The sequence below is a fragment of the Anneissia japonica genome, unplaced genomic scaffold (assembly GCF_011630105.1).
Source record: "Anneissia japonica isolate Jap-2015-1 unplaced genomic scaffold, ASM1163010v1 scaffold25213_len355544_cov161, whole genome shotgun sequence".
NCBI lineage: Eukaryota > Metazoa > Echinodermata > Crinoidea > Comatulida > Comatulidae > Anneissia > Anneissia japonica.
Genome location: NW_022755918.1, coordinates 256547 through 269937, shown reverse-complemented (window position 1 = coordinate 269937; position 13391 = coordinate 256547). Strand labels below are relative to the sequence as shown.

General features: G+C 33.7%; 1 protein-coding gene across 1 annotated transcript; it reads right to left on the bottom strand.

Annotated features, from left to right (window-relative positions):
- Window positions 1-1086: 1086 nt before the first annotated feature.
- LOC117123779 (alpha-taxilin-like) lies at window positions 1087-12954 on the bottom strand. Its single transcript, XM_033269793.1, has 13 exons — window positions 12802-12954; window positions 10624-10713; window positions 9949-10078; window positions 9723-9826; window positions 8967-9137; window positions 8681-8746; window positions 8317-8445; window positions 7775-7894; window positions 7537-7611; window positions 6066-6158; window positions 5054-5149; window positions 4408-4525; window positions 1087-3199 (listed from the first exon to the last, which is right to left on the bottom strand). Exons 1-13 carry the CDS (start codon window positions 12829-12831, stop codon window positions 2829-2831), a joined length of 1593 nt encoding a protein of 530 aa, XP_033125684.1. The 5' UTR covers window positions 12832-12954; the 3' UTR covers window positions 1087-2828.
- Between the last annotated feature and the right edge of the window lie 437 nt (window positions 12955-13391).

Here is a 13391-nt window from a genome sequence, read left to right as displayed (position 1 = left end):
TCTGTCGTTTCTTACATTTTAATGTTACCCAATAAACATGAAAATATCTTTTATAGCATTGAATGTTGTGAATTATTCCAGAATTAAGCCTATATAAGCTTAAAAGTAGGTTTTAAGAGGCAAACATGGATACAGTAGTATTTTTTGTGATCCGTGGGTGCCACAGAACTCAATGGACCTTTGATTGACACTCCGGAAACTTTGTTAAACATCCTTTTCGTAGCAAAAATTAATGTAAATTATGCCGGAAGTACAATACAATAATTACATATCGTCTGGCAATGGCATTAAAAAAGTAATTATATCCAGTTTTTATATGTTAGTATTTTAATATTGTTTGCTTATGAATGCCCACAAATGAAGAAAAGGAAAAAAATAAGATAGCAAGAAAAAAAAAATTGACAGCGGATTAATATTACATTATGAAAGTTATATACTGTAGTATTAATATTAACTCATTATTTATTTTACCGGTAAATTTAGGGCATTAGTAATTAGAAATCAAGATGCTTAAGAACAGCAGGTTTCATAATTTGACATATTTTTAAAATGTTGTCATACTAGCTATTTTCTATTTCATTCGCATCTAACAGTAACTCGACAGAAAGAATGAAACGATGCGTTATAAACAAAATTAAAAAGAAAATCTGGTTTGATGTTATAGATAGGAGATAAAATTAAATTTTATTGGTGAATGTAAACAACAGTATATTAATGGGATGATTAAATACTCTAAATTCATATATTAAGAAGAAATATACATATCTTATTTTTGAAAATTTCAAGACGGCAGTGGGCGTAATGAAAATAAAGAAAATCTTTTTTTTTCTGAAATTTTAATATTTTCGTGGCTAATTGGCCAAAAATATAATTTAATCTTTTATTCGAAATCATCATTATTGGCGGGCGGTGGGTTCGCTAAACCCACCCAACGCCATCGAATAAACGCAGCACCTAACGTTATTTTTACTGAAACAAAATAAACAAAAATCATAACCATCACCATCATCTTCACCATCATCACCACCATCATATTTTTAAACATGTCTACTTGAAACCAGAGCACAATGTAAAAAGAAACAACAGTTGATAGTTAATATCAAATCACTTTTATTTCTGAAAAGAATTTCATTGAATGACTGCATAGTCCACCTAATTACAAAATTATCTTGAAAATATATCAACTATCTATATAGCAATATACTTTCTATCATTTTAAATCAAATATTTTAAAGTTGGTTCTATTCTTTTTGATAAACAAAACTTGATGGAGATTTTGAATTCTGTTCAATTCTGTTCTGTTAACACAATTAACTGTATGTTATTTTCAAGGTTTTGTGGAGGATTATTATTAACAGCTCATTGCTCAGTACTTTAAAATATGTTTTTATTTTTCAATCTATATGTTCTCCCTCCCTTTTTTTATTCAAATACATGTAATATTAAATATTTGAAACCTAAACACCAAATTTTGTGGTTGATTTTTTCAACATAAATTTGTATTTGTTGGGAAAAACAAGTAAATATTTTATGCTCGCATACAAAAAAATAAAAGAAAATAATGTGAATTCTATTTAAGAATATATAAACAAAAATTCATGCTATTTCGTTGTTATTTCTGCTACGGAATCAGCACTTTTTCCTTCACTCATGCACACTTCAATACTTATTAATTATTTCATGAGAATGAGGTGGACACGTTCACACAGTATTAGTAAATAAACATCACAAATTCTAAACCTATTTCAGCAAACGTGATCAAAAACTCTTAGTATACTTGTTCCTGTATTTAGATCATAGTACTTAATTGGTGCCCACTAACAAGAGAAAATTCTGTCGGTAACTGCAACAATGTAAATCATTGCAGAACCGGGGGAACAACAATGAAGGACACATGAGGAACCAGTAAGATTACTTAAAGACCAGCTGAAGTAACAAAAAAACAAAAACTACATCAAAATCAGGTCATTGACTAATGTTACAAAGGGTCTTCAAAGGACAAAGTTGACTAGGCCTATGTAAAACGACAAGAGAAACAATGCAAATTTAAATTAAATTCTTTCACAATGAACTTTCCTGCTAAGTACCAGCCTAAAGCTCTGTCCAGATTATCAAATTTTCTTTGTTGATGTATGCCCATATATAGTCCTGATGTGCCTATATATGGTCATGTGATGTCATCATGACCATATTTAGGCATGTCGCATGTTTTTGTCAAATAACAGTTGATAGTGTGAACAGGGCTTTAGATGTTGTTGCTAAGCAACAGTGTGAACGTACCTAAATTTATGTCTTTGTATGATTCCTTGTACGTATTTCTGACACTAAATGAATGTTCCGATTGCCCAGTTGGTAAATTTGATGGACACCCTGGAAAAATCTATTTCTTTAATGTTTTGACCAAATTGATGGCATGAGGTAATGCCTCCAGTTACATAATGTAAAGTCCAGCACGCTCTTCTATTTACACAGGCCTAGTGCATAAATGAGAAAAACTAAACACTGTTCAAGAACAATGTCTCAGAAGAGTAAATTTGTTTAATATCTGATACATTGTTTGTGAACGAGCAATGTCTCTGTCAACATGTGCAGGGATCTATAAACATTTAGATTGTTCCTCAGACCATCGATTGAGAATCGACTCTCCAGTGCCTGTGATTAATACTAATACTAAGATATTATTGCAGACATTCCTTGGCATCTACTGATTATGTGTATAATTTGATGATGTATGTTTTTCATAATTCAGCTTGTCTTTAATTATTAAATTACATGACTGATAATTGATATCATCTATTTATCTTAGATGTCAAATTATTAATACCTAGCTAACATGGTTTAGTGTCTTCAGATTTAGTGCCTTCAGGTTTAGTGTCTACAGGCTCAGTGTCTATAGGCTCAGTGTCTTCTGGTTTAGTGTCTTCTTGTTTAGTGTCTTCGGGATTAGTGTCTTCTGGTTTAGTGTCTTCAGGCTTAGTATCTTCGGGCTTAGTGTCATCAGACTGACTGCATTCGCTACTTAGCTCACTTGAAACTGCAGTTTCAGATGGTGTTCCATTATCTTCAAGCGGTTTTTCAACTAAAGTTTCTGCAGGTGTGTCCACCGTTGTTTCATCTTGTGTCTCCGCTGTTGTTACATCTTGCATTTCTGAACCCAACTCATCCTTTACAGATGACATTTCTTCAGGTGTCTGATCTTCTGCAAAGTAAATAGTTAAAAAGCTTAAATTACGAAGGGCAGTTCACCAATTGAAAATTTTCACAAAAGACTAGATTGCCTTTATTTAGTGTTAACACTAAGCCTTATTTCCAGTGGGGTCCTTCTGGTGGTGATTAGGCAATACACCCGGAGACAATCCCAACAATAAAACAATAAAACATACTGCTTAAGCGTCTCATCCAAAAGATGGTACGCTTCCTTATACTGGCGTTTCAGCCCACTAGCCAAAACACAAAAAAAGTAGCAGATAGAATTCGTCGCTCGCACCACGAACTAACACAACCAAAGCAGATTGTGTTAGTTCGTGAAATCACAGTAGCGCGTCAAAACGAGCGCGTATTGGTTGTCAAGCAATTTTGTATTCTTTACCACACAAAAAGTCCTTAACAACAACAGCCTGTATTTTGACGCGCTTTCTTGATTTCACGAAGTAACACAATCTACTTTGATTGTGTTAGTTTGTGATGTGAGCGACGAATTGAACTGAGGTCCAAAGGATCTCCACGTTTCAGCGCACACACAGTGGCTACCACCATTTTAGCCAACTTAAGCTACGCTGCTATACTAGGCTACAATTCACACTACGTCTTTGAATGAAATAGACCATCTTTCAACAAATGAAAATATTCTTCCGATTGCACTCATATACATACATTCATTAGAATAATCACATAGTTCCATCAATGTGATAAGTAAGTGTAGTTGGTATGGCAAGACTTTTTTTATACTTTGTTTCGCAAACTTACTTTTTTAAAGATCATTAGAGGGCGGAAAAAAAATTAAAATAAAATTTTGTTTCTTATTTAGCAAATAGTTTTGTCAAAAACACCCAGAAGCAGTAGAAAATAAAAATAAAATTTTATTGGTGAATGTAAATGTGTAGTAATGGGATAGTTAAATGCTTTAAATTTATATAATCAGGAGGAAATATACATATCATATTTTTGGAGATTTGAAAACAGCGGCAGGCTTAATGAAAAGAAAGAAAACTTTAATTCTTTTCTGAAATTTCCATTTTTTTCATGGTAGCGGGTGTGCTGATTGGCCAAAAATAAAATTTTATTTTCATTTGAAATCATCCTTTTTGGCGGGCGGTGGGTTCGCTAAACAAAGTATAATAACAGATGTAAAAGATATTTTTTTTTAAAATCACCAATAAAGGAAGTGCCTTATGTTACATGACATACCATCCAGCTTGGATTGATCCACCATAGCGTTTCTTTCAGCCTGTAATGCTCGGCACAGCTTCTCAAGTTTTTCTATCCTTGCTTTTTGAGCAGTTACTGTTTTAATCATTAATGCTCTCTAAAGGGAAATAAACAAGAAGAAGGTTATAGATATAATGTTTTATATCACAAATATATATGTTGCAGAGGGAAATTTAGAATGGAAACACAGGGGATGTGCCCCCCCCCCCTTTTGTTACTGCCGTCTTGAAGTTTTTTCACAGAAAAAAAATACAAGCCTACACGAAATCCGTGCCCCACGTTTACATAATTGTTTATCCGCCCCTGTGCTGATATATATTTAATATTGTAATTGGTAATCCTACCTATCTTTTCACCACTATACTCGAAAATCGTATAGTTGAGTTCTTAGAAATAAACTAATATAGCTCAACCGAGTATGGACTCATGTATGAACTTAATAAAAAAAGATTGGAGAAAGACATTATTCTTTTCCTCACTTTTATTTTCTACAATCAATATCAATAATATAATCTACAGACTATCACAGTTTAAAATTAGTACAAAGATATACAATTAATTTAAAAATAACTTCCTTTTAAATTATCATTTAAGTTTACTTTGTATAAATGTTTTAAAATCTCACCTCTTCTGTCATTTGCTTAAGTGTTTTATTACTTCCTTCCCATCGCACCTTCCACATGTTTGTTTCTTTTTCTAATTTCTTGATTTTCTTAGTCATCTACAAAAAAAAACAACACATCATTACAAAAGAATTAGAATCATCTTCACCAATATTTAATGTTATGTTATGGTTAAAAAATACTATTATTTTGTGTATATTTTTTTTACTTTTCCAAACCAAAGTAGACGCAATAAGTTTGCATTCGACTGCAACATTTAAGTGTGAATTTCGGGTATTCTTTTGCATAACCTCTCAAAACATTCCTATAACTAATGATTGTGGCTGTATAAAGTAGAAATAAAAAGATGATCATTAACAGATTGTGATGTTCATTTGGGTAATGGGTAATTCTCAGCCTCTGTCTTATTGTCTATTAAAACCGATATGTTCTATATGTTTGTCATTCCCTAAAAATAAATTATCAACAAACAAAAATGTTAAAGTTTTGAATTTGATAAAATCATTATTCTACAAAACTGTTATTATTAAAGATGACCATACAAAGGCTGCATTATAATTTAAAAATTAATTTAGAATTAATATAGTGCCTTGCATTTTGGATTCCAAGTTTTAAAAACATTTTTCCTGATGATATTGTACAATACAATTAAGTCCATAAATTGACAATTAAGTCCATACTGTGAAGATGACAAATAAAAAGTATTTTTTTAAATGTATAAAATATATGTGCACAGAGCTTTGTTTGATCTGACTATGGAGATAATAAGATCTGACATTGATTTGGTTTATTGTTGTTTCACACATATCTGACCAAACAAATCATGTGCCTTTCCCTGTTTGTTTGAAGTATGTGCTACTCCATCAAAATTCATTCTCAAACACTGTGAGTCTCAGAAAAAAAAAATAATGTGTAGCTTTAGAGTTTTTGACAGAGCAATTATTTCTAATAATATGACATCACTCAGTGATATATTAAATAACATGTGACTTCAATAATAAACATCAATCTTACTTTGTCCATTTCCTGCTTGAAAGTTTGAAAAACCTCATTACTTTTAGTCAACGTTGTTTGAAATTCCTCAAACTTCTCAGTATAAACACCAAGCTGTCCAAAAAAAAAAAAACAGAAAAAAAACCCAAAAAACCAGTGAAAATCTCAATAAATTTGTTAAAGAATATAATAATTATAAAACATTCATATCTATTTTATTTTTTTAATGCAATTATATACGCCTTATGCAAGCTCAAAATGTTTTAGTTTCCTGGACAATGGATATATACTGTAGTCAATATGAAAGAGTTTTCTATTTGTGCTGAAAATATTTACACATGGTCGCTAATATTCTACCAGGTACAGTAGAACCTCGTTTTTACGTACCCCAGTTATACGAACCCTCGGTTTTACGTACGCCTCGTATCGACAATGACGTCATCAAAAACCCCCGAAAATATTCAAAACAAACGGCCCTTTTCAGAGCAACCATAAGTAAAAAGACTATAACAATAAATTATAACAATAAACAAACCATAATGCAACGTATTTTCATTAAACAGCAATGTTGATTGAGTCTAATATCGGGTTGTTATAATCTAAAACCACGTGAACTGAGTGAGATGAACAACTACCGATGGTGCTCAAAATAATTGCTTTCCTCCTTAGCTTCGTGTGGCAACCATGGAAAAACTCGTCTGGTCGAATTTTCTACACGAAGCTGAGTAGACATAGTTTCGTACACGAACGCTAATTGGTTGGCTCGCCCAGTGCATAGCACATGGTTGCTGTTTCACGCACACGAACGCTAATTGGTTGGCTCGCCCGCCCAGAGCAGCGCACATGGTTTTAGTTTGTCTGAACAGGCCCAGACAACACCATACCTCTGTTGTTTAGAATAGGCATGAAGGGGAATTCCCAAGTTATACCTTTGTCGTATAGGTAATCTTACAATATTTTCATGTTCTTTAGTTAAATAAAAGATATTAAGTGATGAATTAGTACACTAGACACATGGTTTTATTTGAACACTTTATTATGACATTGTAAAGTGATGAATAAAAACACTAAACACATGGTTTTATTCGTAGGCCTAGAGGTTAGCCTAGGTAACATCGTTCGTTCATACTTACGTTTATTGAGCGTTACGTACGTATTAGGTCAAAGGTTAATTAGCCACAAATTTAACCCAACCTCTATTTTACGAATCCCCCAATTTACGTACGCCCTCTGGTCCCGTACCGTACGTAAAATCGAGGTTCTACTGTATGTATCTAAGGCCCTGTCAACACAATTATATTTTATGTCACAAATATCTGACATTTGCCATATATAGACATGATGATGTCATATCACACCCATATATGGGCAAATCACAGTTATTTGTTGTATAAAATTTAATAGTGTGAACACAGATCTTTTGATTGGAAAATCATATCCACACTGCGCAACATGCTTCCACAAAACACACAAATGAGGGTCAAATTCATACCTGGGACTTCAGTTGGGCTTCTTGCTTTGTTAATGCCTCACATTTTAGATGCACATCAGCAGTTTCATTAAGAAGCTGAATAGTGAAAAACAAAATTTATTTAAATAATATGAAACAAAATTTGTTTTGTAGAACTCAAGTAAATAGAAACGATTAATTTCATTTGATTGTTACATTTTTTTTCTTACATATTTATTTTTTTTCAATTTTTTAACTGCAGATAATCAGTTTTACTTACAATAGCTTTCTCTCGAATGTGTTTTTCTTTTTCTTCTGCCAGTGTCAAATTAGCTTGCTGGAGTTTAGCATCAAATAACTGAGCCTCCAATTCCTTATGTTTCAGCATCTTATCAATATGCTAATAATGCAACATAAACTTCATATTAATAATAGGTTAAAAATCAATCAATTTCCTATAAATTTAAATACACTCTCATTTATTATAATTTAAATTAAATTGGAGTTCTTTCTTTGCCCATGATACATAGTAACTTTCATCAATTACAATTGACTCTTATGACCTACACATATTTGGAGATGGTAATAAAACCTGAGAAAGAAACTACAATGAAAATATCGACAGAATCAAATCATTTGTTGATCATCAGTGTTGAATGATGATGATGATGATGATAGTGGTGGTGGTGAAGATGATGATGATCCTGATGGTGATGATGATGATGATGATGACGGTGACGATGATGGTGGTGATGATGATGATAATGATGACGATCTGATGATGTTGAAATTTATGATGGATGATGATGATGAGTTTCATACCTCTTCTCTTCGTTCATATTGCTCAACTAAATTCTTGAGTTTGGTGGCCAGTTCTAGGTTCTCTTCTTTAAGTTTCATGTTCCTGGCATGGTTTTCTTGCATTTGTGATGTGATTTCATTGATAGTTTGCTAAATTAAAAATAATGTTGTAAAAATATCAATCTTTAGACAAACTGAAACAAATATAATGTTTCACAATGTTTGTTCATGTTTTTTGTCATGTTTTTCTTATTTTTTTTCTGACATCAGACATTTATGTCTTAAATAAGATATCCAGCATATTTTATCTAACAACTGTCACTTTTATACTCATTTACATTAATGCAATATTTACAATAATATACAAATTTCAAAATCTGTTTACCTGAAACTTAGCAGAGACTTCCTTCCTCTTTTCTTCCTCTTCTCTTGCACGCTGCAAACTCTCCTCCTGTAAAGAAAATATTAAGTAAGATTTCAATAAATTGAATGAATGAAAAGGAATGTACTTAGGCCCTCTTTTAGAAGCATGGTGTCACACATATGTACCCAAATATATCCTAATTGACCCCTTATCTCCTTGGGGGAAAATTCATAATCTTGCTACATGAAGAATTCCAATCATTTTTCCACATGGGTGTTGACATGTGCTTGCTACAGACAAATCATACCTTCACTGTTTTATTGTGCCTCTGCAATTCTCTGCAAAGACTCTCCAGTTTACTCTTGGCCAACAGTGCCTTGCCGTGTTCACTCTGAAGATGATCTCTTTCCTTTTGTAGCTGAGACATTTGCCGCTGCTGCAGTTTCAGCTTACCTTGCAACTCACGATGTTCTCGTAACTAAAACATTAAAAAAAATGATTTACCAGGTATAATAAAATAAAGAAGTCACAGACAATGATTACAAGTTTAAAAAATGATGCACAATAAATTACCTGAAAGGTTAACAAAAAATGTATCACAACTAAAGTAATATAAATTAGCTTCTGCAGCATTAGAGTGATACTGTAAGTTGCCCTCAGGATCTAATGAATCATTATATAAAATAATAATATAGATGTTTAGATCTGAGAGGGCCATTTCCCACCAACTAGAGGTGATATCATCATAAATTTGGGGCTGAGGTGGTCTAGACTCTCGCCTGTGAATGTGCCTCGAATTCCTGGATCCGCAACAACATAACAAAAATTAAAATGATGTGGGGGGTATTGAGTTGTTTTTTGGTTATAAGGCGTTGGCATAAACAGCAGAAGGTCCCGGTTAGGCATTTTTTGGGGGGTGGCCTCCATTCAATTTTGACAGGTATAGGTTCTGGATGACAGACCCACTGAAACAAATTGCATAGGGTATACATATTTAAACTCTGTCTCTTATACACATCTAGATGTGTATAAGAGACAGTATTTAAGTAGAGGCAGAACTTACCACATCTGCATACTTCTTGCTGAGTGCTGTCACTTTCTCTTCTGGGGTGTCAAGTCCATCCAGTGCCTGTATGATCGCTCTGCTCATGTGCTCTGCATCCCGTCCTAAAAAAAAATGCACAAATATATATTTCTTACACATCAAACACAGCCATCCAGCAATCCAGTTTAATAGGTCTCAATTTAAATATTGAATTTTATTTAATAGTTTATAAATGAAATCTAACCTTTCTTCTTTTTCTTCTTTGCATTTGTTTCTTGCTGCACCACTTGTACTTCTTGAACTTGGGCTGTTTTACTATCATCAGATGAATTATCTAAAGGACTTGGTGAAGGAGTCTTGTCCCTTTTAGCATCCTAAGGAGTTTAAGAGCAATGTGCTTATGATTCTTTCTATTGTCCACAACAAATGTGTTCATGTGATTACAAAATTTGATAATTGAAATTGCTTGAATACCAACGAGTGATGGAGCCCGAGTCAAAAAATTTCATGGTCAATAATTTTCATAATTAGTTCTGTTATCCCAATTGAAACATTTTTATTTGTAAATTTGTTCATAAAAATTCAGGTACGCGCACAGTATGAGGTCTTTCAAGTGGGGTTAAATGACTTGAAAAAACAACACATACATTCATAGCCAAGGCATAGACTGGAATGATGTTCATTTATTGAAAGAAGGCCAGCCTAGGCCTAATCAGTGGTTTAAAAAAATTTTACACACACAAATTTGTACGTGTTGGCCAGTTATATTTATCGGTAAACTTGACGGCTAAAATGGCTTCGGGAGAACACAGGGTAACAGAATCCCCCTTTGTATTACGATATCTAGACGTTACCCCAGAGTGCTAAAACTTATGCCAGAGTTTAAAAGAAATAAGCTTTTGTGTTTCTTAGATCTTACTTTTTGGACCTGTTCTACTTCACCATTAACTTGGCCTGGTTCAGCTGGGCTGCCAGCTTCATCAGTTGCAATGTTTCCTTCTTTAGGGGTCTGTAGTATAAGTTTTGAATACATTCATTCATTCATTATTTCAAGATTTTCTTTTCCAATACTTACTTGGTAGTACACATATTGTAGATTGCTAAGGGCAAATGTATTTTAAAGCACGGTAGGCCTGTAAGTGAATGAATTTAGAGATTTACACACGCTTACACTCTAAGGGCACATAGAAAAAAATATTAGATTATCACTCTCTTTAAAAAAAAAATTGATGAGGGTGGGAGATTTTTTTTTTTTTTTTTTTTTGGAGGGTTTGGGCGGGGGGAACGGGGTTATACCTGGGGATTTCCTGTTATTCAGTGGCCTATCCAAAACTAGGACTAGGCCTATATTCCGTTGAAAAAAATTACTCGAGCATCAAAGGGAAGGGAACAAATTATAGGCGCCTAAGCTTTGGTCTTTACCTCAAGCTAGGCCAGCCTTTGCCTAAACTTTCTTTCTTGACGTCGTAAGTTAGTTTTTGCCCAACAACAACCAATCCAACCAAACACACCCATCACAAGGAAGACCACCCACTTGTAATGTATGATGTAACGAGTTCTTTTTAACTGCGAGAGTCCCTGTGGAACATGTACGTCTTCATGCTGTGAATCAACGATCCGATCAGCCCACTGGGCGGGGTCTCTTTAGGGACGGGCCGCGGTGCTGCCTATTTTTAGCCGCAGCTGTGGAACACCAGGTCTTCGCTCTGTGAATTAACGATCCGATCAGCTTACAGGTCTCTTTGGGACAGTCCGCGGTGTTGTCTATTTTAGCTGCAGTTAGCGAGCTGTTTATTTTTAGCAACAGTAAACAACAAGTTTAAGGAATGGGCTTTGCATTTTCAACTTTATATTTTGTGAGCATTTGTTTTTTGCAAAGTTGTTTTTATGCAGTTAAAATAAATAATGCAAAAAAAAATAAAAAAATAAAAAAAAAATTCAATATTTCCAAACTTTTTAACGCAGGTGGGAGTGATAATCTAATAAATTATTCTATTTGCCCTAAAGGAGCAAGGTAAAAGGACTATTTTCGAAAAAGGTAGCTAAACGAACAAGAACAAAAAGACTTGAAAATGAAATGATTCATTGGGAATGGGGAGGGAGTTTCCATTGCTATTGAACATTATTAAGCAGCTTTTGATGACGCAAGACATATTGAAATCACGTAAAGTTAATTGCGCATGTCTGAACTTTGTGCATTATGTTCTCTCCTGAAATCTGGAACGGTGTCAGCCGAATCTACATTCAGGCCAGAACAAGGACTGACATACTGTATTAAACAATGGTGCGTCTGTCTTTGTGTTTTTGACATCTCCGCACCGTAAAAAATTGAAATAAATTCACAGTAGAACGTACATGACGACATTCAGGGATGAGTGTATCCTTTCTACGTTCCCGTTTACTTAATCTAAAACTCAGCATTATCCATAGATTCCACGGTATATATTTGTAGTTTATATTTTACAGTTCAGTTGAGAAGTGTGCATATAATAAGTAATTGAGTACCAAATGATAGATTTAATATTCTATGTTTAATTAAATGAAATTTCCATTAATTTCCAAATATTAGGTCCTTTTAAAATTTACTTTATTTTTTAAGAGTTGTACTATAGCTGTTAATTATGGCCTAGCTATGGCCCTTACTACTAGGCTAAGCATAATTTAACGCCTAGACCTCACCTAGGCCTATGTAACTTAGGTAGAGCCGAGTTCAGTTTGAAACATTATTTTTTTTTTACTTATTTCCTTATGGTAACTACTTTCTCCCAGTAAAGTAGTAGGATAGCGGATAGGTACCAATGATATTTCATCAATGTGTATGGTATAATCCTATTAAGGCATGATACTTATTACACTACAGCAGTCTTCAGTACAGACACAGCGCAGGCCTCAAGACCACTATCTGTGTAGTTCTCGCACTCTTCTCTGCCCTGGCCTAGCAGCGGACCTAGCAGGCCATGAATATGGCAGGATGAAATGATGGCAGTGCTTGGAGGAATGATGCGTGCAGGGCTTGCGAAGATAAATTATGCAGGATGTATGGTGAAGTTTATCTTATAATATACATATAATAAGGTAGAAAATATACATTCTTTACCACAGTAGTAACTTCGCCTGTTTCAGCCATTTTTCCGTAGTTTTAGTAACAACAACCAAGGTCGATATCAGAGTTCACAGTGTTGCTGTTGAGTGTGTGTGCTTGGATTGGATGAGTGTAAAACATGAAATTGGACGAACCATTGAGGTGCATTATGGACGAACCAATGTAAGGCCTCTTGTACCCTGGACCTCTGCTGTGATAGGAATAGAATCGAAGTGAAAAAAATTAAATAAAAGTTTTATATTTATTAAATCCAGTATTAAATAACATTTATTTCATTTTTAATGCATTCAGGCGATCAGCCTATCGCGTTACCGTAAAGGCGAACTGTTGATAAATCTGGAAAAACCCTTAAAATTCCTTAAACACTTGATTGCTCTTATCGAAAGGATTCCAAATAAATGATAGGTCTAATAATAATAATAATAAATCTATTTTTATATAGCGAATTATGCATAAAACCTCAATGCGCTTCATATATAAAGCAGGAAAAAGATAAACAAAAACAAGATCGAAAAATAATGGTGATTAATAACAAGTGGTTAGTTTTATGCATCATGTTAACAACTAGGTCTACCACTAATATT

What these genes read in the sequence shown, in the direction of transcription:
- LOC117123779 (XM_033269793.1), bottom strand. Translation starts at nt 12,831, where the DNA reads ATGGCTGAAACAGGCGAAGTTACTACTGTG. An exon ending in AAGTAGAACAGGTCCAAAAA is followed by an intron (nt 10,079 to 10,623) that starts GTAAGATCTAAG and finishes TAAACTCCTTAG; the next exon opens with GATGCTAAAAGGGACAAGAC. An exon ending in AAGTCTCTGCTAAGTTTCAG is followed by an intron (nt 8,446 to 8,680) that starts GTAAACAGATTT and finishes TTTTTAATTTAG; the next exon opens with CAAACTATCAATGAAATCAC.